The sequence below is a fragment of the Hippopotamus amphibius genome, chromosome 12 (genome assembly GCF_030028045.1).
Source record: "Hippopotamus amphibius kiboko isolate mHipAmp2 chromosome 12, mHipAmp2.hap2, whole genome shotgun sequence".
Lineage (NCBI taxonomy): Eukaryota > Metazoa > Chordata > Mammalia > Artiodactyla > Hippopotamidae > Hippopotamus > Hippopotamus amphibius.
Window position 1 is genome coordinate 747,298 of NC_080197.1, and position 27,084 is coordinate 774,381.

The following is a 27,084-nucleotide window of genomic DNA, read 5'->3' on the forward strand; positions in this document are numbered from 1 at the left end:
TCTACAACCCTCCCCCGTCTGAGGGCCAGCCTAGGACGGCCCCTCCCCGAACCCTCCCAGCCCAGCCCTGACTGCCCAGCTGACAAAGCTCCCCGCAGGCTGGGCCTGCTAACCAGAGCTTGCTGCGAGGGCGGGCGGGGGCGTCCACCCTTACTGGACTCCAGGACTCCCCCCCGCCCCCCGCCGGAAACGCCCCACTCCAACCTGGACCAGCTCCTCCCCCAAGCGCTCTGAGGCTGCCTGGCCTCCTCTGGCCTCAGCTTCTGCTCCGGGGCCGGGGCCGGCGGGCACAGCAGATATTCGCAGGAGACTGGGAGAGGCCAGAGGGCAAAGGTCGGGGGCTGGATGCTGCTGGAGGGGCGGGGCCCTCCCAACTCCCGTGGGGGCGCGTGGCCCCTCCTCCGGACCCCCAGCCACTGGGCAGGCGCTGCAGGACCCAGCCAGCCCTGCCCCGCGTCGCCCAGAGCCCCTCTCGGCCTCCCGTCCTGCCCCGTGGTCGGTGCTCCTGCAGCTGGGAGGGGCCCGAGAAGCCGAGGCAAGGGCAGTTCTGAGACCTGCCGTGGCCTGGGAGCCGCCCGCCCACGCGGACCCACAGCCGGACGCAGCAGTGCTGGTGGATGCCCCGCTCTGGGTGCTGGGCGCGCAGGCCAGCAGAGGGCGCCTGGCCTGGTCTCTGCAGACACACCCACACTGGCACTCACGAGTCTGTCCACGTCCACGGTTCACAGGCACTCAGGACACGTGTGTGCATCCCCACACAGCCCACCAAGGCACGGCTCTCACCCTCACAAGCCAGTCAGGTCCTGCGTGCTCTGGGCTGGACCCTGTGCAGCCCCTCACCCGTGTGCCCGCCCAGGAGTCCCTGCACCCGGCGGCGCTCCACACCTGAGCCCCAAGACCTCACGGCCCACCCAGTGGGGGTCAGGGCTCCGCCAGGGCGTGAGCTGCCCATGGTCACCGCTGAGAAAGGGCAGGACAGAGCCAGGCTGGCCCCCCGGGGCGAGTCCTGTCTGCCTTCTGGAAGCTGCACAGCCGTCCCTCTCTAGAGTGTTGGGGGGACCCCAAGCAAAGGCACCACTTCTCCCAGCCCCAGCAGTGGGGACATGGCCCCAGGAGTCCCAACCCTAACCACTTGGTAAGCCGGCCCTCAGTGCTGAGCAGGGCCTCCCCGGCCCCTTGGGGAGGTGGTGCAGAGGGCAGGGCCGCCATTGCCCAGGAACCTCCCTAGACAGTCCCCAGGAAGCCCTGCTCCCCATCTTTCTGCCAGGCCTGGCTCAGGGTGTGGGGTCCCAGGAGAGCCACCAGCAACTGACTCGCAGGCCTGAGCCCACTGGGCATGGCCACTTGGCTGGGAGCCATTGTTAGGGTGGCAGCAAAGGTGGACGTAAGGAGGTAAAGGAGGTGGCCGGGAAGAAACGCAGGTCTCCTGAGAAAGGTTCTGGAAAAGGAAACTAAGTTGGGTAGGGGCTGGCCTTGAGGATCTACTGGTCAGTCCTCGCATCTTGGCCAGGAAGTCTGGGGCAAACAGGGAACAGGCTGGCCAGGCCTCAGCTGCCCCACTGGTCTGCCCTCCTGGAGCCGGAGTCTGGGGGGGGGGGGGGGCGTGGAGGGACGGACAGCACGCAGTGGCCAGCAGGCCAAGGGCAGGTTCATGGCTGACGCGAGTGCTGTCCAGAGAGGCAGAGGCCTGCCTGGTCCACATGACTGGGACTCGGCTGAGGACAGGCACCAGAACACCTGGGACCACACCGGCCCGAGCTGCCTCTCTACCCAGACCCAACTGCCTTCACCCCAGGCCCTGCCTGCCCCAAAGCACTGCCCGCGAAGACGACACAGAGCCACCCAGGAGACAGCTCTAGTCCCGGAGCCTCCGGTCAGCCTTGCGTGGCCACAGGTCCCTGTCAGGCCCAGCGGGCCCCACGTCTACGCCGGTCTGTCCTGACAGAGCTGCTCTCCCGAGCAGACACCCGCTGGGGACGTCGCTCCCCCCGAGCCCCGGGTGCCTTCCTGTGACGTTGGTGCCTGTGCAAGGCCTGGGAGATGAACGCTCAGGCTCTCGCTGCCTGCCCAGCCGGGAGAGGGCCTGCCACCGTCCTGGGCCCAGTGTACGGACCTGCAGAACAGCAGAGGCATCTGTCCTCTGCCCGTGAGGGTCTCGGACGACCCCACCCAGCGTTCTCAGGCGGCTCTGGAGAGCAGAGGCCTCCCCACGGAGCCCGTCTCAGGCCGGTCAGTTCCAGGGCTGCGCTGAGCAGCGCAGGGGCTCCTGGCAGAGGGCTACTTACTCCAGCTGGATGTGGCCTCCGGGGCAGGGCCTCCTGGACCAGAACCAACAGGAACAAAGTGCCCTTGAAGCCTCCAGGGCGGGGGCAGGATCCCAGAGTCCCGATCCCAACAGACTGGCGCTCCAGCGCGGAAACAGGAGCGTCGGGACGGACCGCACCCCTCACCCGGCCCTCGTCCAACCTGGTGCTGACCTGACGGCCCGCTGCCGTGCAGCCCGCCAGCCCCGTGGGGACCCTCATCTTGCGTCCGGTGCTCTGAGCCTTGCTCCCAGGCTGGCAGATCACGTGTGACCCTGACCCTCGGGCTGACCTGGATCTTCTCATCACCCTAAGCCTGGCCTCTGACCTCAGATCTGAGCACGGCAGACTGTTTCAGCGACCGAGACCCTCAGGGTCAGCCAAAGGCACAGGTGCCGGCCACTGGGCAACCCGTCCCCCGTGGGCGTTCCTCAAGGAGAGCTGCGGGCGGCAGGGCTGCCACTCACCACTGAGGGACGCGCCGCAGGTGGCCACCCACGCCGGGAGGGCCCGTGCTGCAGGGCAGGGAGCAGGGACGTCACATACAAATCACACAGGAGACCTGAGGGAAGCCTGGCTGATGGACCCGAGAGCCACAGAAGCAGGTGTGGGGATGGAGGACGGAGCACGGCCTCGTGTCACGTGGTCGTCAGCGCCAGACCACAAGGACCGGTGGCCGGCACGCAGCCGTCAAAGTCACGTGGGCTCAGGCGACGGTGAGATCCACCTACGGTGCAAGGAGCCGGGAGGCGGGGCCCCGGGGAAGGCAGGGCGAGGGGTGCCCGGGTAGGGCTGACGCAGGTCGGCACCGGTGCAGACGGAACGGCGGAGCGGAGGGCAGGCGGCCGCTCTGCCGCCCCAGGCAAGTTCTCCCAGAGGAAGGAAAAATGAGAGGGGAAGCTGGAGTCGACTCAAGGACACAGGCCTCCGTCACGGGCGCTGCCTGGCCGTGGGCGCCGCCGGAGAGGGCGTTTATTACCGAGGGCCTGGGGAGCGGCTCGGCGCGGCCGGCCTCCCGCAGCAGCAGGGAGCCCTTACTGCAACAGCGCCGGGGCCCCGGTCCCAGGGACGCAGGACCGTGGCCCCCGGGGTCCCGGCCGAGGCTGTCTCCCGGTGGCCGGCGCATCTGGGATTGCGAGGAGGGAGCGGGCAGGCCGCGTGGCCACCTGCCCCGGCGGTGGGGGCCCTACCAGTCCTGGGTGTCCCAGCCGTCGTCCACCACGGCCGGCGGCGCTGCCTTCTTGGCGGCCTTGGCCCTGCCCTCCCCGCCACCCCCCCAGGCCCGCCCGCCGTCACTGGTGTCGCTGTGCCGGCTGTCGGACGCGGAGCCCGAGCCCCACGCGTCCCAGCTGTCCGAGCTCCTCTTGTCAGCCGAGGCGTCCGCGCACGTCCAGCTGTCACTGCTCGGGGACCCGCGGGCCCTGGCGGGGTCGGCGCTCCCGAAGGCCTCCCAGAAGCTCCGGTCAACGGTGCCCTGGCAGCTCTGGCCCTCCGGGGGTCTGGGGCGGACAGCGTGCTCTGAGCGGCTCCCGGAGCCACAGGTCGCCACGTGGCCCCGAGCCACCTGGCCTTCCCTCGACGTCTCCCCAGAGAACGAGCCCCCACCCAGAGCCCCGTCCCCAACCAGGGCGCTCAGCCGGCACCCCTCACGGCCCCGGAGCCGTCGTTCTCGCTCAGGGCGGAGGAGACCCAGCCTCGGGAAAGGCTCAGGTCTCCTGCCTCCAGAGCCCACGCTCCACCAGCCCCGTCCAAGGACAGGACGTTTTGAAGGAAAATGTAAAATGCTGGTTTCCCACAACGATTAAGAAGAAAACCCAGAGACCTGACCCTCCTCCGCCACGTGGAGTCAGCTCAGGACGCGAACCCCTCACGCAAACCGCAGGCACGTCACTGAGCACACCCAACAGTACGTGGGGAGGGAAGCGCGTGGCAGCCCACCCGTGAGCAAGGGAAACGCGCCCAGGTGGCAAGGGCAGACGGACGGCACCCGCCACGGCCTGAGTGGCCGCTGCTCCGGGCCTGGCCCGAGGCCGCCCCCCATCAGATCCCCAGGACCCCACCTGGGGTCACAGAAGGAGCAAGCTGGCCAGCCTGGGTTCCCAGCAGACAGGCCTGGGCGAGAGCCCCGAGGGCCCCAGACGCCCCGGAGGTGGGCCGGAGCCCAGCCGTAACCTCCTCTCCCTCGGCCTGTTCCACGGGGCGGGGCTGAGACCGCCCTCCCTTCCCCAGGCCTCGGCAGCGCGCGGCAGCTCCCACAGGGCTGAAGGCAGGGCTGCAGAGCAAGAGGCCAGGGGGCCGACGTGCCTCTCTTCACCTTCAGGGCTGCAGGGGCTTCTGCCCTGTGACCCTGAGCCCCTGGGGAAACACACCTACCCCCCCAGACCCCAGGGGAGAACGCCACGGAAGGAAGCCCGCTTCAGGAAGCGGGGCTGCCATACCTGTCCGATGGGTCCTCCGCTCGCCCAGAAAAAAAGGTGGTGACGTCCCGCCATCCTCTGCTGCCGACGCCCTGGACCTGCAAGGAGACGGCGCAGGTGCTCAGCCTGGGCTCTGACACAAAGCGCGGCGTCGGGAGAGCCGGGTGCAGTTCAGAAACGCAGCAACCCCGCGGAGCTTGGGCCAGTCCACCCCGGACAGGACTGCTGGGGACGGCGGGACGCCCGCCGTGTGGATGTGACAGGCCCCCGGGCGGGAAGCAGGGCCAGTGCTCCTCCCCCCACCGCCGCAGCGCTAAGGCAGAGCAGGCGGCCGCCCGGCACACTCACCGGGAAGGTCGGCAGCAGCGAGACAAGGACAGAAAGAAAAGCAACAGGTTAGTGGCTGTGACGGGCGCCCGTCAAGCCGTCTCCATGCTCCTCAGGCCGTCGGCACCGGAGCGTCCACCTGACCCTCCTCACATCCTGTGGGCCCCGCAGGCCGAGAGGCGATGGGGTGTGAAACGCCCGGGCCCTCCTGCTCGCGGTCCCAGGTGCCTTGGAACATGGAGACGCTTCTGCGGAACCCGCGTGTCAGGCGGGGCTGCCCTACCTTGGCTGCCAACTCAGAGAACCCACTGGACACGTCATCAAAAACCTTTCCCTCCTTCACCTGGTGGGTGGAGACAGCGTCACTGCAGCTGCCCGCTGCCCGCTGCGGACAAAGGACGACGCCCGGGCACCTGTCCGGGGGCCTGTCTCAGCGCCGCGCCGCCCCCTCCCCAGAAGTGAAGGTGAGGAGCGGGCCGGCCACACTGCAGCCCGGGCCGGTCCAGCTCAGACCCTCCCTGGTGGTCTCCTGGGCACAGGCTGGCACTGTTCCCGCCCGGGGAGCGTCTCTGCCCTGTCTGGACCGCCTCCGGGGCCAGGGGTCGGGCGCACATCCAGCCACGTGGGAGCACGGCCCAAGGCCGGGCCTTGCTGAGCCGGGCACAAGAGCCACAGGCACGGGGCACCCATGGAGACACGCGGAGTGTACACGCGAGTCTAAACCCCCGAAAAGAGCTCCAGCACCAACTGCCCCCCAAACGAGGCCCCCGGGAGCGGCACACAGCTGAGCACCGACGTCCCCGTGTTACCTTCTCCTGCGCTGGTTTGAGGACACTCTCGTTCAGACTGTGGCCCAACTCCGACGCCTGTTGGGTGGAAAAACGCAATGAGAAGAAGCTGCACCTGCAGCGCCACGCTCACCCCAGGACCGCGCACCCTGCCCGCAGAGGGGAGGCAGCGCACGGCGAGCAGCCCGCCAGCACCCGAGGCTCTGTGCTGTCGCGGAGGCTGGAGACCGCTGCCCCGGCCCACGCACCCCGGGAAGGGGCCCGGACGGCAGCAAGCCCCCGGGGGTCCACCCGGTCCAGCGGCCACCGTCAGGCTCTGCCCACCTCGGCCCACGCGACCCACCCCGGGAGAAGAGCCCCGGCGTCCCCCCCCGACACAGACAGGCGGCTCCAGCCCCACTGCCCCCCAGGGCCCTGCGGGAGGGTGGACAGCAGGACGTGGAGCCGGCAGCGTGCCCGGGCCGGCGGCTCCAGCGGGGGCAGGCAGGACGGAGAGGAAGCACCCAGGGCGCGGGGCCCTCGCCGCCGGGACAGGACGGCCCTGGGTTACCCGGCTGAAGGTAATGGCACCACACGGTAAAAAGCTCCCCGAGGACTCAGGGTGCCTGGCCCTCGGCGCCCCTGCAGCAGCAGCCGCCCGGGTCCTGGGCCCTGCGCCCCTGCCTGTGACGCGGCCGCCCGCGCCCAGTGGACGGGCCAGGAGGGAGCCTGTCGGGCTGGCGGCCGCTGCGAGCACGGGCACAGGAAGCGCCCCCATGCAGGCCACGGCGCGGGCGGCTCGGAGCAGGGCGCATGCCAGACGCGTGGGGGGGGGGGGGGGCGTGCACGGGCACAGACGCGGCCTTACCGGCTCCGGCTGCTGTCTGGAGCCCCAGAACTTTACCCAGACGGCACGGGAGGCGCAGGGAGAGAGAGCGAGGCAGTAGGAGCGGCGTCCGGCAACAACCAGATGCGGTCCCGCGGGCACCACGCGCTCACTGAGGGACCCTGGCACCCCACCCCCACCCCATCCTTCCAGGACGACGGGAGCCAGCGGCTCAGGAGCCGAGCTGGGGGCTCAGAGACGGTCCCTGAGCGGGGCTGGGACAGACCAGCCCTCGGGACGCGAGGGGCCCGCGTGGCCCGGAGGCTCCTGGGACGGTCTCCAGGGCCGCTCCCTCCTGAGTCCTGGCGCCAGAAGGACAGGCGAGCCCAGGGCCCGGCACCACACGGGGACCAGTGGCGCTGCCAGCCAAGGTGTGAAGAAAAGACGAACACCAGGGCCCGAGGCACCGCCCACGAGCAGGGAGGGCACGAGCCAGTGGCAGAGGGACTCTGTGCAGGACGCAGACCCCCGCCCCCCAGGAGGCGCTGGCCTCCTGCCTGCGGCTGCCCAGACTCAGCACGGAGCCTCCTTCCCCACGAGGCCAAGGGCACAGCAGCGCACGGCGGCCCGGCTGCCAGGGTGGGGTCAGGACCGAGGCCTCCTCCACCTCTAGCCCTGCAGGCGCCTGAAGGGGCGCACGGCCACGTGAGCCGGGGAGAGAAACGTGCGTGCGGGCCTGTCGGCGCCGGGGCGGCGCGCCCGCCGAACTCCCCTCCCCTGAGCACAGGGCTCGATGCAGAAGCTTCCTTTACCTTCTGACTTGCTTGGGATCCAAACTTTGTCGCCTGAAAGGAAACAGAGAGAGAGGGCTTTTGGGTCAGCTGCCGGATGCTGGCCACGGGGCTGCACGTTCTCAGGGTCCAGATGCCCAGGCCAGTCTCCTGATGGCCGGGAGGCACCGGTGCTCACCCCACAGCGGCTCCAAGAGGCCCTGCGAAGCTGCCCACCACACCCGCTCCCCTAGCAGGGAGGCCATCAGGGGACGGGCCCCACAGGCCACCAGCCCCCTCCCGCGGGCTCTCTTGCTCTGGCCTCGCCTCTGCCCAGCACCCCGGCTGCGCTGGTAACAAGAGGGAAAGGCCTGGACCCTCCACTGCGGCCCCCTTTACAGACGGGGCCCCGGAGAGAACTGGCACAGGCACGTGGCGAAGCGCTGGTGCCCTGAGGCCAGGCTCCTCTTGGGGCTCTGGGCCCCAGAACCTCCCGTGCTGGCCTTTCCGGGGCCTCTGCTCCGGGTCGGCCTCCAGGCAGCCTCCTGTTCCTGCTCTGGGCCTTCCTGTCACCACCACGGCAGTCTCTCCTCCAGGCCCACCCCACACACAGGCGCAGGCCTGTCCCTTCCTGCCTGGCTCCTGCCCGGTCACCGCCGGAGCCCGAGCACGTGCCCGCGACCCACCTGCCTGTCCTGACAGAACCCCACATCCTGCCTCCAGCCCAGGAGCAGGCGAGGACGACAGGATGCCTCGGGGTCCACACCCCGCAGACCCGGGAGCAGACACGTGGGGCCCCGCTTGGGCCGCGGGGAGAGGGAGGCAGGGAAACAGGTCACCCTGCCCCACCCCCTCAACACCCGCTCCCGGAGCCGGCCCGGGCCCTGCAGGCGGCTCTGCTCTGGCCGGCACACAACCCACCAGCACAGTAAAGAACTCCCACGGGGCCTCGGAGACCCTGGCTGACGGCAGGCCAGGGGGCTGCTCACTGAAGCCCCCTCAGGGTAGATGGACTGCGGCCTGAGCCCCGTGAGGACCCCCTGGCCTCCCAGAGCCACCCATGCAGTCGCGGGACGGGACGGGCTACTTACGCCCTCCTTAGCCGCTGAGGCAAACCTGCTCGCTCCGGTGGTGAAACTGCTCCAGCCCTGAAAGGAAGCAACGTGGAGGCCACGGGGCAGCTCCCCGCACAGCCCCCCGGGAAGCGGCTCCTGGGGCACCGCCAGCTGCCCCGCGCCCGCGCTCTGGGGGCAGCGCTCCCGGCCCCGCCACCCCTGCAGACAGACCGCGGGGGCCCCGGAAACCTGTCCTCCTTCCTCTAAGTCCAAGGTCGTTGCCCCTAAGCCACCAAAACAGGTGAGACAGAAACACTTGGAAATACAAACATCTCACTTAAACCCCCACAGGGCCTGTTCCTCGTGAAGGGAACTGAGAAGACAAGCGTGTTCAGCTTCTTCCCCACGTGGCGGTGGGGGAACGGGGGGACGGACACGGAGACACACACAGCACGCCCTGGGAGGCTCCCGCACAGCAGGCCAGGCCGACCGCCCCTTCTGCCCAGGACCCACACGCCCGCGAGGCCCGGCCAGGAGGCGGCGGCCAGGCGGGCTCCACTCAGCCCAGTTCCCCGGAGGAAGCGCGTCTTGTTCAATCGGATGTATATGTGTTTTGTCGCCAGAGTAAACAAAACACAAAACACGTGGGGGATTAAACTCCGCAAGCTGCGCCGTAAGACGATGCCGTCCGTGAAGGAAAGGCGGGGGGGCCTGCGCGATCCCAGGATGCCGGGCTCCGCGAGGCCCCGGGCACGGGGGCCGGGCCAGGGCGGGCGTCCTCACCGAGTACAGGGACGACATGGCGCTGTTGAGGAAGTCGTCTTCCTTCTTCGGAGGCGGCGCCGTGTTCCCAAACCCCACGTAGCGGTTCTCCGGGGCCCTGGTGAGGACACAAGCAACAGCCCTGCTGCTCCCAGTGGCCGTGGGGGCAGAGACGCCCCCACCCGGCACGGGTGCCCCGCAGGCCGTGCGGCTCCCACGCCCCAGCACGGGGTCAGGCTCTCCTCCGCGCGTGGGACGAGGCCCTCCTGCCGCACCTGCCAGAGGACCCAGCGAGACCCAAAGCGACAGCCGGTCACTGCAGGGAGCAGACATGTTCGTTCACAGGTCACGCAGGTTCCAGGAAGGAAACATGTCCTCTCTGCTTCCGCGTGCTCTCAGGAGCGCCCTTCTCTAAGTGGCTTTCTCTCCATTCAAGCCCCCACCCGAACCTGGGCGGCCAGGCAGCACCGCTGCGGCCTGCCAACCCTGCAGCTGCTGCACACGGGGGTGGCAGCTCCCCCACCTCGCAGGGATCAGACCACCTGAGGCCGGGTTGCCCGGGCCTCCCCGAGCCTCCCCGGAGACCGTACCCCTGACAGGACCCAAGGTCATCGTTCAGCCAGTCCTCGAACGCCTTGTCTGAGGAGGTGGTGGAGTTCTGCGGCTGCCCGGAGGCTCTGCAACAGAAGGTCGGAGGGTCGAGAGTCAGAGAGGCCGACAGGGCGGGCCCACGCCTGCAGCCCCTCAGGGGACTCTGGGAGGTGCTGTCACGCAGACCTGCTCACACCTGGCAGCTCCGAAAACAAAGCTCCGAGCAGAGGGCAGCTCAGGCTTAGAGCTCAGCGGCTGAAGCCGGCAAGGAGCTGGGGGAGGTGCTGCGGGTGGGGGGTGGGGAGCGGCGGCACAGCGGCCCCACGCCTGCCCGTGCCTGCAGGGAGGCTGCAGGGACAGAGGCGAAACGGAGCACGGGGCAGGGGCCTGGAGCCCTTCCAACCGGAATCTCGCCATAGAAGGGAGAAAGGGAAGGGCCGCAGGCTCCCCTGGGGAAAACGGGGAGCCTTCTCTGAGACCGCTCGCCCCGGAACACTGGCCTCCAACCCACAAAAGGACACGGGATGCCCACCAGGGGGATGGGCTGCCCTGCGCGCCTGCGCCCTGGGACGTGGGCAGCCCTCAGGCAGGACAGCAGACCAAAGTGGCCGGCCGCCCGGTCCTGCAGAGCTGCCGCCTGTCGGGGCCACAGCCCTGAGAGACGGGGGATGCACTTCTACTTCGGACGTGCCTTTCCCAGCTGAACGTTCACTAGAAGTTTGAATTGTAACTTAAAATGTTGTCCTTCCCACTGCCTTTAGAAATGGCTCACAATTGGAACTGTTACCACGACAGCACGGGGCCCCTGAGCCAAGGTTAAGGTCAGGGTTGGGCACACCCGGCACAGAGCTCAGCCAGCAAGCCAGACGAGTACCTACCGGTGGGCAGAGGACGATGGCAGCGTCTTGGGCTGAGGCGGGGTCCAGTTCTGGGCGGGCGATGACTCCAGAGACCATTCTCTGCCTTCGGCCAGAGTGGCCACCTGCCAAGGGCACCCAGGTGAGAGAGCAGGGAAGCGTCGGGGCCGCGTGGATGCCCCCTCCTCCAGGGCGCTCTGCCGGCCCCACCCACGCCCCTCCAACCCCGCCGCCCCGGTGGCCACAGGCTGGGGTTCTGCAGGGTGCAGGCACCGAACTGGCTCTCTCCACGGGCAGCGCACGAGCAAGCTCCTGGTCGGTGTGTCTCCAGCCCCAAGCGCCCGGGGCCCCCTTTCTGCACCCCCAAATGATGGACCCCCCCCGTGGCACTGCTGTCCTCAGGAGTGTTTCAGCTGCGTGTGGACTGCACACGGCCCCCGTGCCGTGTTGAACCCACAGGGGACCTCAGCTCCCGGAACCACTAAAGCAGCCGCTGGACAGAGCAGCCTGCACACGGCTGGGGCCGGTCCTCACCTTGTCCCTGAAGAGGGCGGCAGCCTTGCTGCTGTACTTCTCCTGCAGGGACCAGCACGGGTCATAGTCCTCCTGAGACTCCAGGAACTCCCGGAACTTAGCGTTCCCGCCCGCCTTCATCTTCTCCAGCTCCACGTCCTTCCACTTGTCCATGGTGACAGACCGGACAAAGCTACACACCAGAGGGCCGACCTCGCCACCAGTACCGGGCACCCAGCACCCGCCCGAGGGCCGACCTCGCCTCAGGTACCGGGCACCCAGCATCCGCCCCCCGAGGGCCGACCTCGCCTCCGGTACTGGGCACCCAGCACCCGCCCCCCGAGGGCCGACCTCGCCTCCAGTACCGGCATCCGAGAGCCCACCCCCAAAGAGTCTCGAATTAGACATGTGGGCCTCCCGCGACAGAGCACCAGGCAGGGAGGAGCCGGCCCGTGAGAGGGCCTGCGCCTTCCCGACCCCGTGCCCGGCAGCAGGCCCTGGCCCAGGAGCCCCGCGGAGCGGAGGGCACTGACCTGAGGTGCACCCCGAGCCCGCGGTGCTTCCCCGAGCACTCCAGGCAGATCCAGATGCCGTAGGTCACGCTCACCCACTGGGGGTTGAAGGCACCACACTCAAAACACACCTGCCAAGAGCACCCAGGTGGCTCACTTGCGGGCGGGGCGGGGCCCGGGGACCCCGAAGACCCAATGAGTGGCCCCAGAGGGGACGGAGGGAGGCTGGCTGTGAGGCCAGTGGCGGCGGGGAGGGAGAGCTCTGAGGCTGTGAGCAAGTCCCAGAGGTTCCCGAAACCGAAGTCAAGTGTCAAGGAAAAGGGGACGCTTACGTTGTTTTCATCTTGCACCCGAACTTCCTTAAGCACTTTCCTGGTCCTTGGGCTGGCCATGGCGCTGCGGGAGAGAAAAACAAGCTTTCCAGCTTCCAGATGGGTCACTTCACAAGAAAACCAACTGTTGATGCAAACACATGACAAAGTACAACTTCAAACGCGCACAGCTGCTTGGAAGCTGCAGGGCAACAGGGCTGCTCACAGGCGGCATCGGGGCCGCACGTACTGCAGGAACCCGCCCTCCGGCGCTGAGAGGAGCCGAGAGCAGTCTGGACACTCCCAGGACAACAGCGACGTGACTATTAGGGGCAACGTGCAGCTGCCGGGCGCCACTCGTCACATACCATCAAGACCACACGTTTTACAAAAACGTCCATCTCCTGGTGAGTCCACAGCAAGCGGTGGTCTTTATAAAATGTGCTCAGACCGGCTGCTAAACCTCACTCCCTGCTTTCGGGGCGACACACCGGACTCGGGCTGACAGCATCCGAAGACAGGGAGCCCCGCACTCTCGGCCCCCGCAACACCCCCACCAGTGCAGGGAGGCTCGCCTGACACGGGAAGAGGCTGGCCTCCCTGGGGCCATGTGGCCGCAGCAGGGCAAGGACAGGGGCCTGTGGCCCAGCAGACCTGCCACCACGCCTCACGGGCACACGGCCAAGGAAAAGCAGCCACACAGCCTGGGCTGAGGAGATGCCCTTTATTTCCTTACAGATCTCCTAGCTTCAGCAGAGTTCAAGTCCAACTGGTGGCCTGTTTAATTCATGGCCAGGAAAGTCAATACAGTAAGATTCAGGCGGGGGTGGGGGCGCCCAGCATGGTGATGGACGTAAATTAACCCCTGGACCCCCGGCCTGGACCTCAGGTTGGCCCTTCCCTCGTGAGCAGAACCTGCAGGCTGTCCCTCCAGCTACCATCTCAGGACACACGGCCACTGTAAGGGACAGAGCCACACACCTGGGCTGCTGACCGGGCACCCTGCTCTGTGAGGGGACCGCTCCGACTGGCTTTCCTGCTGCTGCTGCAGCGTGAAAGCCCAGGAGCATCTCCGCCCGGGTCTGCCTGTCACCTTCGGTTACTCCCTAAGGGAACCCCGCCTCTCCTGCAACCGCCCCTCCTGAATCCACTTTTAAGCTCGTTCAAGTCAGGAGATAGACGTCTGCTTCCCATCATCTAGGGAAAGAAAACCAAGGGGTCACCTGCGGCCTTTCTGCTCTATGTCTCTGTGCTGAGTGTGACGTCTCAGAGGTGAACACCTGAACCCAGAATCCCATCCAGCACCTGGCCCGACCCACTCAGGTGGGACCCTGTTCTCACACTGAGCTCTAGTCACCCACAGCGCAAAGGCAGAAACGGGTGGCCTCTGGGAGCACTTTCCAGAGAACTGTGTCTGCCCAGAGGCTCCCGTCCTGGCCAACAGGACACAGGCAAACAAGAGTCAGGACTGGGGTGAGCCTGCCCTGAATTTCTAAATGTGTAAAAGAAGGGAGAGTGAGTGTCTGCAGAATTACTGCAGGGAAAATACATGAAAAGTAAGACTTGGCTCGGATTTCAAAGGAACTTTTTTGGATGTGAGAATCCTTTAGTTCTGTTAAATGCTAACTTTAACACATAAAAACAAATACCTTCAAAATAGTTTATTTTGAAAAATAATCCAAGAACTCCCGCTTTTATGCTTGCAACCAAGATGGTAAAACACACCTCTCTGCAAGTGTACGCGGCTTCAGTAAACGGGGAACCAAGTGAGAACACGTCTCAGTTCACGAAAGAAGCCACCCGTGGGAGCCCGGAACGCTATTCCTTACACGGGGACTTCCTCAACACGGGAGATTAAGAGCGATGACTCAGGGACACTGCTTGGGGCTGCCACACAGGCGACAGGCAGAAATCATGGTCACCTTTCTCAGAAGCCACCCGAGGCACCGAGAGCACCTACGTCGAAGCACAACCGTCTCTCATCCTAAAGCACCGCTACTTCTGAATTTCTGTAGCGCCTGGTCCCAGGACGGAGGCCAAAGCCAACTGAAACGCCCATCACCCCCGGGCCGTCATCACAGCCTCCCTTGGCACCGAGGCAGAGGACGGCGGGGACCCGTCGCCCGCACTCCACGAGCACCATTCAGTCTCACGTCGGCGGTCGGCGACGACGCCGTGCCGCAGCGCAGCGCTGCTAACCGCACGCCGCTGCGGAGAACCCCGACGTCCCTTCCCGGCTTCCCCGCCCTCCCGCGAGGCGAGCGGCCGAAGGCCAGCCTGCCGGTTCCGATCAGACCCGCCTCCCCCGCACCGAGGGGAGGACGCTGCCCTCCCAGGAGCGGAGGCCCCTTCCGAGCCCAGACCCGGCCTGGCTGGGCTCTGAGCGCAAACCGGCCCCCGGGCCCGAGGCAGGGGCGCCCGGGGGCCCGCGGACCAGGCCGGCGCGAGCGCGGGGGGCGCGGCCGGGCCCCGGGACGGCGGCCTCGGGGCGGGCGGGCGTCCGGGCGGGGGCGGCCGCCGGCAGGGGCCGGGGCCTCGGGGCCTCGGCCGTGCGCTTACCGGGCAGGGGGCTCGAGCCTGCGCGCCGCGTCGGGCCGGGGTCAGCGCGGGGGGCCCGGGTCGGGGTCGGCCGCGCCGCGAACTGCACCGACGACGCCCGCCGGCCGCCCGCCGCCGCCGCCGCCGCCGCCGCCGCCCCGCCGCCACCCGCTTCCGGCTACGTCGCGCCTCGCAAGGCCTGGTGGGAAGCCGGGGCTGGCCGGCGGGGGCGGGACTTCCGGCCCGCCAGCTTGGCCGGAAGCGCGGCCCCGCCCCCGTCGCTATGGGGACGCGTCCTCTTCTGGGCGGCTGTTTCAGAGCTGCCGGTCCGGCCCGGTCCCGCGGTAGCCTGGGGACCGACAGCCGTGCCAGCCGGCGGTGCGCCGTCAGGATCCGGACGGGAAACGGATGGCCTGCTCCAATTAGGATGATTCATGGGCGTGTACTTACGAGGGGGCTGATTAGGAGGGCGTGGGCGAGTTTAGGGCCGTAGGAATTCTGCGGGAACCCAGGGCTGCAGCCGCAGAGCTGTGACGTCAGCAAGGCTCCAAGGCAAAGGGGGAGGGAGGGGCCCGGGCGCGCGAAGGACAGGGTCCTCAGGGCCGCTGCCCCAGAGGAGCTGCCATCTTTGGTGGAGGGCATGGCCTGCCCAAGGGGACCTAGTAGAAGAAGCCTCAGGAATAAACACCGCCCTGTCTGGCCTCTCGCTCTCTGGTCTCCCGATTTTGCTTCCCACTGGCCGAGCCCACCGGTGCAGTCTGAGGTGGAGAAGGGCGGGGTGGATACGGAGGGCAGCTCGAGACGTTGCAACAGGCTGCAAAGCAGTATGAATAGTAGAATCCCAAACGGGGAAACACGCCTGCAGGAAGAGCCGTCCGAGAGGGATGGTCTCTGGGGAGTATAACTGCAAGTGGGTTTTGGTTTTGGTTTTACTTTGTGCTTCTGTGCGTATTCCACAGATTCTTCATTGCTCGATGTAACTTTTGGAGCAATCAAGGAGGAACATTTTTACTGAGGTGTAATTTACATTCAATGAGCTTTGAGAAATGACACCCCCGTGCAACCTCCACCATAATCATTTCCGTCACTGGCAACCACTGTCCTTACTTTTATCCCTGTTTCTTAGTTTGCCTGTTCTAGAACTTCATATAAATAAATTCAATAAGGACTCTTGTGAATGGCTTCTTTCACTTAGCATCATGTTTTCAAGGTTCATCCATGTCATCGCATGTCAGCCCTTCATTCCTTTTTATGGCTGAAAACTATCCCATTAAACGAACATACCTCTTTGTTTATCCATTCACACACTGGACCGTGGAGTCATTTCTGGGTCTTGGCTATTGTGAATAAAGCTGCCCCGAAATTCACGGGGGTACATTTTAAAATTTCTTTTGCGTAGTTACGTAGTAGAAGTTAAGTTGCTGGGTGATGGGGGAGGTGTGTGTTGAATGTCGTAAGAAATTGCAAAGCAGTCTCCCAAAATGGCTGCACCATCTCACACCCCACCAGCAGTGTGAGAGCTCCGGTGTCTGGTGGGTGCATGGGGTGGTCTCATTTGCATTTCCCTCCATTGCTGATTGAAAGCTGCCCTGGAGGCTTAGCTGAGCTTCCTGGCCCTTCCAGGCCACCCTGTGCCCAGCTCAGCATCAGTACCTCCTGCAACCAGGGGAAGCCCTCAGGAAGGAACCAGCAGGGGTTGCAGGGAGAAGCCACTGGCATCACAGAAACAAGAGGGCTGAGGTGATGTGGACGGGGCACCCACAGGGTCTACGCGGGGGCAATGTGAGACAGTGTAGATTTTGGCACGAGACCCTGGGGTTGGGATTGTGTGGGCTCCACAAGTTCAGAGAGCAAGAGCCCTGCACTGGATTCCTTACATGGGCTCCCTGGAGGAGGCGGGCTGTGAAGGATGTTGAAAGGGAGGAGAGGAAAAAGGAAGGCACAACAGGAGCCAACATTTGGCACTGGCTAGAGCAAACACCCAGCAGAGACTGAACTTTCAGTTTTCTGATCATAAAGCTAAAAGGTCAACCCTCACTCCAGCGCTGGCTTGGAGAGGCTTGGGGCTACGATCACCCCCAGAGCCAAGAGCAGAGGGGCGGCTCTTCCAAGGACAGGGCAAGCCTACAGCCTCACAGCAACTGTGGCGGCCCCTGCCTGTCTCTGCCACCTCAAGGCTGGTTCAGTGACCAAGAGACAGAGGACAAATCTGGGCAATGAAGTGGTGAATGGTGCTGAACATGTAGCTGCATATTGAAAACGTTTTATTACCCCATCTAAGATATTTAGATCACTTGTTTTTCTTCTAGAACCGCTGGCAGTCCATTAACTTCCGGTGAGAGTAGTGTGACCACCTTTGTGGTTTCCTTCGCAGGGCTCCTGAAGCTCTCGATGTGAGTAAAACCGAAGGGAACACGAGGGCAGCAAAATGAAAACCTCAGAGTAAATGGCTATGCAGGCTGGGGCTGGCCCAGGCCATGCAAGTTCACCTGTGAAGTTGCCGGGGGACCTGGGGCACATCGCTGCTGCCTCCTGGACTCAGTTTCCCCATCTGTGAAAGGAGGGCTCCAATTCCCCTTTCGGGCCAGAGGCCCACACTTCCTGCCCACTTGCCAGACGTCAGGCCCTGGGTTTGAAAAGGAAGATCTCGTGTAAACTGCGCGACAGTGCAGCTCTTTCTGATGTGAACCCGTTGTTCAGGTGAAGAAATGGAGGCGCAGAACAAGTCAGCCATTGGCCCCAGGTCGAGAAGGCAGTTAGTGGTGGAGCCGAGGTTGGTACCCAGCTTGCATAACACCCTCCGCAGAGTAGGAGGGCGTGGGGGCTAAGCGTCCACTGGGGGCACACTGGTGTCCTCTGATCTGACCCAGCACCAGTCTCAGAGATCGGTTTCGTTCCAAACATGTTCAAGGAACGGAGGACTTGGGTGGGGCCGTGAGCGCTGGACACCCGTGTCCCTGTCAGGGGCTCACGACCGGCTCCCAGGGGTCCAGCCGGCTGCCATCAGGGGTGGCAGAGCTTAAAACAACAGCTGAGGCTACACAGGGCTGGTGAGGGCCATGCGTGTGCCTGTGTGAGTGTGCCCATCTGTGAGCATGTTTGGGTTTTCACATGTGTGCAGCGTGCACGAGAGGTGCGTGTGCGTGTGTACACACGGGCATGGTATTGCATGTGTGGTCTGTGCCAAGGCTCATGAGGCTCCAGGTCCTTGTCTTGTGCTGAGTCCCCCACGCACACAGCAGCTGTGGCTCTGGGCTGTGCCCCGGGGAGGGGCTGCCCCCAGGGCTTCCCAGAGAAGCAGGGTGTGCGGAGCTGTGCTGCACAGCGGCAGAGGCTGTGGCTCGAGCCGGAGGGGCCGCCCCAGCCCCGGCCCCGGCCCCGGCCCCGGCCCCGGCCAGCGGCAGCGCACGTGGATGTGGGCCAGGCTACTCGGACCCCAGAGGCACTGCAGCAGCGCTCGCCCCGAGACCCCGCGCGCGCGGGGAGAAGTGAAACCAGCACTGTGCCTGCCTCACCCTCCCCGGAGCGCAGCTCCCCTCCCCCACCCCCCCCACCCCCCCACCCCCCCCACCCCCCCCACCCCCCCGCCGCACCCTGGGCGTGGCCCCCAGGTCAGCGTTCCTGACACGGACACAGGCTGAGGAGGGCTGCGCAGGGCCCCTGAGGACAAGGCTCCTTCCCCGCCTGGGAACAGGGTGGCTCTCGGGAAGTCCCACTGCCTGTATTTAAACACCAGCCATCGTGTGGTCCTGTCAGGAGCCTGGGGCGTGGCAGGACTTTGGGGGCATCTCGAAATGACTGTCTAATCCCATTGACTGGCCAGCACTCCAGGGCCACCTGGAGAGGTGGACTCCAGCCTCAGGTGTCACCAGAGCCCTGCTCTCCCTCTGGACTCTTAGCTGATCTTGAAATCTCTCCCATGCTGGGCTCAGCTCAGGGGCGGGGGTGTTTCTCACACTGTTTAAGGGGCCACCCAGGCCCCCACTGGCCTCCAGGGAGCAGTGAAACCCACCTTGAGGCTGACAGGGCCTCAGGTCCATGGAAACAGCCCTAGTTTCCCAGCGGGAGGGCCCGCGGCCAGCATCATTCGTCCTGTCCCACCGATGCAGATTGAGCCGTCTGTTTGCCGGGCGCTGGTGGGCAGAGGACAGATGGACCTGGGTGGCACTGGAGCATCTGTGATGACGGGAAGCAGAGCTGCAGGGCCCGACGTGGGTTCAGGTGCTGCTGAGGCAGACTTTTGAGCCTGAACCGAGGGAAAAATTGAGTCCCTTCTGGGTGCCAGGCCTCATGATGGGCCCTTGGAAGCCCACAGAAATAAACGGACGTGCAATCCTCAATTCCCATCATGGCTCCTGTTTTTCGTTCCCCAATAGCGTGTGCGGGTCTGAGGGCTCAGATCCCGGGAAGATCTATGACAGGAAGACCCACACACCCCATGCCTTAGCCCCTCCCATGCCTATCAAGATTCTAGTTGTTAGAGACAGAAAACCCAACTCCATGTGACTTAAACAACAAAGGGATGTTATTGGCTCGTGTGGTGAAAAGTCCAGTGGTATGTTGGCTTTCAGGTGAGGCTTGATCCAGCAGCTCAACAATATCACTGAGAACCAGGTTTCTCTCCCTATCTCCTAAGGCTGTAACCTCCCTGGTTCACATCCCAGCCAAAAGCCCAAGATTCACTAGCTTGGGTCATGTGTCCACTTCTAAACCAATAACAGGCCAAGGGGATGGAATGTGCTGACCTGTGGCATCTAAGCCCCGAGTTCCAGCCCTGGAGCTCAGGAAGCAGGAAGGTTCCCAGGACTGCAAGGACCCGAAACAGAAGTCTAAGGGGTCGGGGAGCAAGCAGTCAACACCTTCTGAGCAGCCCACGGCCATGCCCCCTGGGGGCCAGGTGAGCTCTCCCTGTGGCCAAGGCGGAGGTGGGCATTTCCTGGCTCCCCCTGTGTCCCTCGGGCCCAGCATGAGCCCAGCCAGCATGGTACGAATGCTGGGGATGCCTGGGTGGGGCTCTGCCTGTCTCCTCTTCTCTTGGGTGGTGGGGGGGAGGACTGCTGTTGGGAGGAAGGAGGGAACGGGTGTAGGTGGACAGGCGGGTCCTCTGTCTGGAGAGGCAGGAACTCGTCCTGGAGGTGGGAGGGAGGAGGGGTTTCAGGTAGACACAGGACCTGGAGCCACGAGGAGGCTGAGAAGAGCCGGCCAGGGGGTGGGCGGCAAACTGCGCACAGCTGCTGACACACGACCTCAAGGCCCACATGACCGCGGAGGGGTGGGGTGGGGGTTAGGAATCGGGTCTTGAAGGACCACAAATGCAGCCCGTCACGATCTGGGCTGAGAGCACTCCTGGTCGGTCAGCCGGGAGGCCTGAGAGCCCTGAGAGCCTGCCGCCAGGAACTGTGACCCTCATCCCACGGTCTTAGCTCCCGGGTACCTGCCAGCTGTGAAACCTGGAATTCCCCAGCAAGGGGAGCCGCCACGCCGCGATCCACCCCTCCCCCATGCCCCCCTCCAACCCCCGACCTGGACTGTGGACCCAGCCCCGCCCTGAGCTGCGGGCAGGTCCCTGGGCCCAGCGGAGCCTCAGCCTCCCGGTCTGTGAAGTGGGAGCATCATCGCCCCTCCCCCACGGTCCCCGTGGCGTTGACGGCGGTGGGCGGGGGGAGGGAGCTGAGGGACAAGGCTTCTGTTGTGCCTCCTCCCTGGGGCGACTTCTCAGCTCAGGAGGGGCCGCCTGGGCTCCTGGTCACTTCACACCCCTCACCTGCACGGAGACAGAAGCAAAGGCTTCGGGAGTGGGGGAGAGGACGTCAGCAGGGCAGAAGCGCCTGTCAGCAGCCGGTGTTCCCTTTGCTCCCGAAGACCAGGCATCCTTCCTGGGACTTGGCAAACACTGGCTTGACGTGGGTGGTCCTGTGCCGCCGGAGGATCGTACCCCATGCCAGGCCTCTACCGAGAGACAGAGACGGGGGACAGCGGGGACCCAGAGCCAGGTAGGGGGCGGCCGCTGGCCTCGGCACAGGACACACAGGCCTGCAGACCGGCTTCCCTCTGCCTGTGATTGTTTCCTGTTTGCTTAATGAGCCAAACGTTTAAGGCCCCCACCCCCAGCTTTCCCCTTTAATCCCTGAATCGCTGACAGGGATGACGAGGTCCCAGCGAGACCTGTGGATGGACCATCCTCTGTGCTCTCACGCACTAGGGTTTTCGAGGTCCAGGCCGACCTGCGGTGCACGTGCCAGAGACAGAGCCTGGACCGTGTGGCTCTGTGTCCGGGTCCCTGCAGCGAGCCGTCCCCTCCCGCCGAGCACTTCAAGCAGGGAGTCAGGGGCTCTCAAAGCCCCGTGGGAGGGCTCCTGGGTTTAACGCCTCATCTGTAGCCCCGACTGACGACAGCACGCTCACAAGGGCCTGTGGTCCGTCTGGGAGAACCAGCGTGGTGTCTGTCTGCACGCAGGGCCTCCACCTGGGCCGAGGGAGTTCGCTCCTGCGCCAGGTGCCCCGGGAGCCCGGGCTGCTCTCCGTGTTCTTTCAAAGGAAGAGCCGGGTCAACAGGGCCTCCCGCTGGGCTGCCTTTAATCGGGGCCAGATGAAGGCGTCAGGCCCCCCCACCCCGTGCAGTTCTGGGGACGGGCCTCTGTTTTTCCAGGAGTGTTTGGTGATAGTTAGGAAGGTCTCCCAAATTCACCTGAAAACGTCTGTGCACATGCCTCGGACCCGTCCTTCTGGGTGAACAGGGACGGCAAGAGGTTGTGACTGCAGAAATCCCTCCAGGCCGTGGAGAGCTGACCCGGCACAGGCCCAGCGGCAGCTGTTGGCTCTGCCACTGGGAGGGCTGAGCTCTGCAGGGTAGGTGGAGGTGGCGGAGGGGTGCAGGGGGGCCCCAGAACCTCAGTCTGGCCTCTCCAAGCGTAGCGCTGAATGGTGGCCTCTGGAGGACGCGTCCCTACTGCCTGGAACCTGTGAACAGGACCTTATCTGGGAAATGTGTCTTTGCAGACGGGATTGAGGTAAGGCTCTCACATGAGATTCCCCTGGATTACCTGGGTGAGCCCGAAATGTGTCCTTACAGGACACAGAAGAGGAGGCACAGACAGAGGAAAAGGCCATGTGAAGATAAGGCAGAGATGGGGGGGATGTGGCCACAAGCTCAGGGACGCCTGGGCCATGAGAGCTGGACTCGAGAATGGGTCCTGCCCTGGGGCCTCCAGAGGGAGCGGGCCCTGCTGACACCGTGAGTTTGGACTTCTGGCCTCCAGAACTGGGGGAGAGTAGATTTCTGCGATTTTAAGCACCCCCCCTCCCCCACCTAGTTTGTAGCAAACTTAAAGCTGCCACAGCAAACTGCCTGGATGAGACTGCTCCTTCCCCAGGAAGACATGGTCCCAACACTTGGCGCATCCAGCGTTCACCCTCTGGAAACCAGGGGCACCTCCCCCGACCGCGCCACCGCGGCCCGCAGACCCCAGGGCAGGCGTTCCTCCTGGTTCCCTGCCTGTGCTCAGCGTGCGCAGTGAGGACAGTCCCTCTTCACCCTGGTGACCTGGCTGTGTTGCCCAGGTGTCAGGCTGCCGTCGTCCCTCAGCCCCTCCGGCGGCCTGCTGGGGGCCTGGAGACAGCCCACCTCTGCTCCCTGCTCACGACTCATGGCGCCGCGGTTTCCTGCTGCCCCACATCTGGCTTGGGCGAGGGGCCTCTGACCAGCACGTTCCCGTCTGGGAGTCCACGTAAAATGCAGATTTGGCATAATTCAGCTTTCAAGCATGTAACCCTCAGCCAGAAGGCAAGTGAAGTGAGGAGTTATGTCAAATCCCACAGCCCAGACAGGCCTGGGGAGAGTCACAGCCTTGTCATCTCTAACACGGGTGGCTCTGCACCGGGGGGCCCGCCTCCTGGCCACAGCAGAGGGCATGCCCCTGGTGCATGGACACCACTGACCCTGTGCAGAGCCCCACACGCCAGAGGTCAGTGTCTGAGTGGCTCTGGTTAACCCCCGACCCCTCCACCAGGACCTGGACTTTTGGAACAGGCGATGTCCAGGAGGCCTCCAGGAGGTGCCGGCAGGGGAGGCGAGCCCCATTCCACCCCCAACTGGCATCAGCTTTGACGAGGAGTGGCTGGCCTGCGATGACTTACTTTACTTGGCATCATGTGATTCAAACTGTTCGTTCTCTAGACGGCGCGTATCAGTAACGACATCCCTTCTCATAGCTGGATATACTCCATCGTACGGCACGTATCAGTAGCTAGATCCCTTCTTATTGCTGGATATACTCCATTGTACGGCTGGACCACATGTTTAAATGTATCCATCCATTCAGGGATGCTTGGGCTGTTTCCACGCTGGGCCATTATAAACACTTGTGTGGGCACTTTAGTTTCTTTTGGGCAAATATCTAGGAGTAGAATTGCTGGGTCCCATGGTAACTTCACATTTAACCTCTGAGGATCAGCCAGACTGTTTCCTACGGCAGCGGCACCATTTTACACCCCCTCCAGCCGTGCATCTGAGTTCTGGTTTCTCTGCGTCCTGGCCAGCACTTGCTGTGTCTGTCTGTGGATTCCAGCCGTCCTGGGTGTGAAGGGTTCTCTCGTGGATTTGAGTGGCTTTTCTCTTTTCAGGTGCTTGTCTGGCTTCTGTGTGCAGACATTGCGGTGACAGCCATTGCCCGAGCATCCTGGCACAGGTGAGCGAATGCACGCGGGGGAACCAAAACCATGTAGGGGAAACTCTGGGTAGCTTGTGAAACCATGAGTGGGCTCAGGAATTGAGATTGCCATGAGAAATTGGTCTCAGGCCCCTCCTCTGTAAAGGGGGCTGGTGATAATGGGGTGTCCAGAGCTCCAAGGACCCAAGGTCCAGCGAAGGCTCTGCAAGCGCCCTTGCCTGGAGGCACTACTTAGTCATGAGGCGCTCTGTCACCACCGTCGCCGCGGGGCTGGGACCCTCTGGCTCTGGACCGCTGGAGCCAAGGCTGAAGTGCCACGGGCTGGGCTGCCCCTCACCTGGTGTGGCCCCACACGGCCACCCGCACGGCCACTCCGTTCAGGTCCTTCTCCTCCCCGGGTCTGACCAGGGCCACATCCTGCCTCCCAGCACAAGACTCACTTGATCACGGCTCACCCTGATCTAGAACCCAGTGACTTTCTATGCCCCGTGGGATAACGTCCCACCCAGCCTGTGCCCCTGCCTCACCTGCCTCCCTCCCCACCATCTGCCCTACACCTCACTCAGTCCCACCTCCATGCCCTTGCACGCGGGGGTCCTCATCTAGTCCTCCCTCCACCAAGGACAGGACCCATGCCCCGAGGCTGCCTGCAACCCAGGGTCTCCCGGGGACCCTGGCCTGTCCCAGTCACGGGGCAGACATGGCCCGCAGGCCCCCGCAGCGCCTGGGCAAGTGCGCTGCTGGCAGGCCGGCCCGCCCTCCGCCTGCTCCTGGGTCCTCGCCCCGAGGTGGGGGATGCCCCAGGGGTGGAGTGTGGCTGGGGCCCCATGAGGAAGGAGGGTGGGTGGGTGGGGCACACAGGGCCTGGGGCAAGCGCGGGGCTGGGGTTCCCTGGACTCTATGGGGAGGGTTCGCAGCAGCTCTGGGTCAGTCCTGCGGCCACGGCCCCTCCAGCTTCACGCCGCCACAGAAGCTGAGCCACTGCCCCCTTTAAGAAGGGGTCCCGTCCCCCCCCCCCCAGCTGGCCCCAAACCCCCAGAGGCTGAGAGTCAGGGTTGGGGAGCGAGAGATGCGGCGCCGCTGTTCTTCGGCGCGGAGCGGCGGCCGGGGCGGGACAGAGGGCTGGGGTGAGCTGCGCGTGCTCCCGGCGGGCGGCGACCGCGGGGGCGGGGCCAGGGACGTCGGGGACCTGGGATCACAGGCAGAGCGGGGCGGGGCCGGGCGGGGCCGGGGCGCTGGGCCTCCGGCGCGGGCGGCTGCTGGTCCAGACCCGCGGAGGCGGCGCCCCGGGCCGGGCCTACCCCGCGCGCCGCTGCGCGCTCATCTTCCCCTGCGCTTGCCAGCTGGTGAGTGGCGAGCCCTCCTCGGGCCCGCGGTGCCAGCACACTGGGGGATCCGGACGCCGTCCGACCCTCAGCCCTGCCCGCTGGGTCCGCGACAGCCCCTGGGGGCTCCGACTGGGCACGGCTCGGACCCGCGCGCTTCTGCGGCCGAAGTTCCCGCCGCCCGGGTGGGATGGGAAGCTCGCGCCCTATGCGCGACCCCCACGGCCCCTCCGTGCGACCTGGCGCGTCGGGGCCGGGCTGGGGGCGCGGGGCGGGGCGGCCGTGGGGTCCGAGCGCCCGGCAGGTGCTGGGCGGCTGCTGGAAGCGGCTGGTGACGAACCAAGGCCTCCCGGCGTGGGCGCCCGGCCCGCGATCTCCAAGGCCCATGCGCGCGGCGGGGAAAGGGCGCTGCTGCGCGCGGTGTCCGCGCCGGTCGGGAGGTGCGTGTAGCCCCGAGTGCGCAAGGAGCCTGTGTGAGGTGTGTGTGTGTGTGTGTGTGTGTGTGTGTGTGTGTGTGTGTGTTCCCTTTCCGAAGCCAGCACTAGGCCATGAGTGAGCAGCGGAGTCCACTCTCTGAGACTTGACAGCCCCTGGGGCAAGGGTGCTGGTGAGTTAGAGAGTGGGTGTCCGTCCCGACCGGCGGCCTGTCTGTCTGTGTAGCGGTGTGTGAGCCCCACCCCGCCCGCCGCTGACGCCCCCAGGCTGGAGGAGGAGGCGCCGGCCCTGTGCCCCGGCCTGGCGGGTGGGGAGTGGGGGGAGGCTGAAGAGGCGCCCGGGGCTGCGCCTGTCCTTCGTGTCTGGGGGGAGCTGGGCCCTCCGGACGCAGAGCTTTGTGGGAGGGCCTGGGCGTCCCTCCGCCACGCTTCAGTCCTGCCCTTGGAGCTTCAGGGAGCTCCTGCTGCCCAGGGGGAGGGGGCTACACAAAGGCGGAGGCCGCTGGGCTGGGGAGCAGATGCTGCTGGGCCCCTGGGCCTCTGGTCTGAAAAGGGAAGTGCTGCTTTGTCGAAGGTCTCTGGGTCTGGCCGGGCGCTCTCTCCAGAGCTAGGGGGCCGCGGAGAAAGAAGGCGCTGGCTTCAACGAGGCCGTGAGCAGAGAGTCCTCCTGCACCCACGGCTGTGCAGGGATGCGGATCCTGTTCTTTGCCTGGGGACGGGGCTTCTGTCGGGCTCGCAGGAGGCTGAGATACACAGGGCCACCCGGAGGAAGGAAGGAGCTGCTGGAGCCTCCCTGCGGGGCAGGCCCAGTGCTGTGGACCCGCCGGGCAGGGGTGGTGGGGAGGGAGGAGGGGGCAGACTGTGGGGGCTTTGCTGGGCAGATAAGGCTGGGAGAGAGCCCGGGCCTGCAGAAGGCATGAGGCCCAGGGACTGTGCCCCCGGCAGTAGGGAGCTGTCCCGGGCCCTGGAGCAGTGGTGTCCCTCCAAGGTCGACGGTGCACAGGTGTGCCGCCACAGGCCTCTGGAGGCCTGGCTGCAGCTGGGGCCTGGGGGGAAGGGCCATCAAGGCTCGATGGCAGCAGGGTTCCCGTGGACGGGGGCTTCTCACAGGCTCTTTAGTCTTAGGCGGGTGAGCCCTGGGGCTGGGACAGAGCTGTGTCCCCACACGGTCTGTGGCCACAGCTAAGGGCAGCAGGCAGCTGCTAAAGGCCTTCTGTCCCTGCCATGCACCTGTCCCCCCTCGGCCAGGTGGAGGGGGCGGTGGAGTAGGAAGAGGTTGGACACCGCCCACGGCTCTGGTCCCTAGGTGAGGCGGTGGGGGGTGGGGGTGGGGGCGTCCTTGGCTTTCTTTTCTCTTTCTGACAAGTGTGAGACTTTTCTCGTTACCCAGCTACAGGACAAAGGCCTGGATATCTCAGAGCTTTCGCCCTGAAAAGCAGCGTGAGCTCTGCCTGCCCTGAGCCAGCCGGAGCACCCCGGGGCCCTTCCCCAGGCCCTTCCCCAGGCGGCGATGGGAGCCAGGGCCCAGCGGGGGGCTGGGGGTGGGCGAGCAGGCCGCTGGGGTGCTGTGGAGCGCTGAGCCTGCCAGTGCCTTGGCTTAGAAGAGAAAAAGATGCCCCCATCAGCCCCACCTGTGCTGGCCACCCTCCCAGCTGCAGGGTCTCTCTTTGGTGAGCAGACCCTGGGAGCTGCCCCCCAGACTTAGAGAGCCGTCGGCAGGGATGCACAGCCGGTCTGGCCGTGAGCCTGGGCCTCACGGGACAGTGCCGGTGGCCGGTGATGGAGTGGGGGGCGGCACAGAGAGGGGTCCGGGGGCATCCTCCCTCCGCGGACCCCCTCCTTGTGTGGCACCCGCGGCACATTGGTCAGGGGCTTCGGGCACCAAGGGGAGGCCAGGAGCTCAGACTGTAACTTCATTCTGTGTCTAGGACAGGTGCTGTTGGCCAGCTTGGCCCCGAGGGCTGTGTGTGTGCACTTGTGTGTGCGTGCACGTGGGTGCGTGTGTGTGCACGCGGATGTGCGTTTCTTTCTCCCTGCCCCACGGAGCTTCCCACCACAGTGTAGGCCATTCCGTCTCGGGCTGCCCGTCTCCCTAACCCTTTCCCAC

At 65.4% G+C, this 27,084-nt stretch overlaps 1 protein-coding gene across 6 annotated transcripts; it reads right to left on the minus strand.

Annotated features, from left to right (window-relative positions):
- Window positions 1-3,209: 3,209 nt before the first annotated feature.
- ARFGAP1 (ADP ribosylation factor GTPase activating protein 1) lies at window positions 3,210-14,698 on the minus strand. Of its 6 annotated transcripts, none has more exons than XM_057702869.1 (13): window positions 14,571-14,698; window positions 12,033-12,096; window positions 11,722-11,798; window positions 11,210-11,381; window positions 10,697-10,800; window positions 9,818-9,904; window positions 9,249-9,345; window positions 8,502-8,558; window positions 7,453-7,485; window positions 5,857-5,913; window positions 5,331-5,390; window positions 4,742-4,818; window positions 3,210-3,802 (listed from the first exon to the last, which is right to left on the minus strand). In XM_057702869.1, the coding sequence occupies exons 2-13, from the start codon at window positions 12,090-12,092 to the stop codon at window positions 3,490-3,492; spliced, it is 1,194 nt and encodes a 397-aa protein (XP_057558852.1). In that variant the 5' UTR covers window positions 12,093-12,096; window positions 14,571-14,698; the 3' UTR covers window positions 3,210-3,489. The 6 variants fall into 6 exon arrangements, with proteins under 6 accessions (XP_057558852.1, XP_057558850.1, XP_057558849.1 ...); XM_057702867.1 differs by having other exon boundaries at window positions 4,742-4,812; window positions 11,722-11,831; XM_057702866.1 differs by having other exon boundaries at window positions 11,722-11,831.
- Between the last annotated feature and the right edge of the window lie 12,386 nt (window positions 14,699-27,084).

Coding starts and splice junctions, on each gene's coding strand:
- ARFGAP1 (XM_057702866.1), bottom strand. CDS start 12,092: ATGGCCAGCCCAAGGACCAGGAAAGTGCTTAAGGAAGTTCGGGTGCAA. Junction 11,382..11,721: donor GGGCTCGGGGTGCACCTCAG/GTCAGTGCCCTC, acceptor TCTGGTGTGTAG/CTTTGTCCGGTCTGTCACCA. Junction 4,819..5,330: donor TCTCTGAGTTGGCAGCCAAG/GTAGGGCAGCCC, acceptor GTCTCCTTGCAG/GTCCAGGGCGTCGGCAGCAG.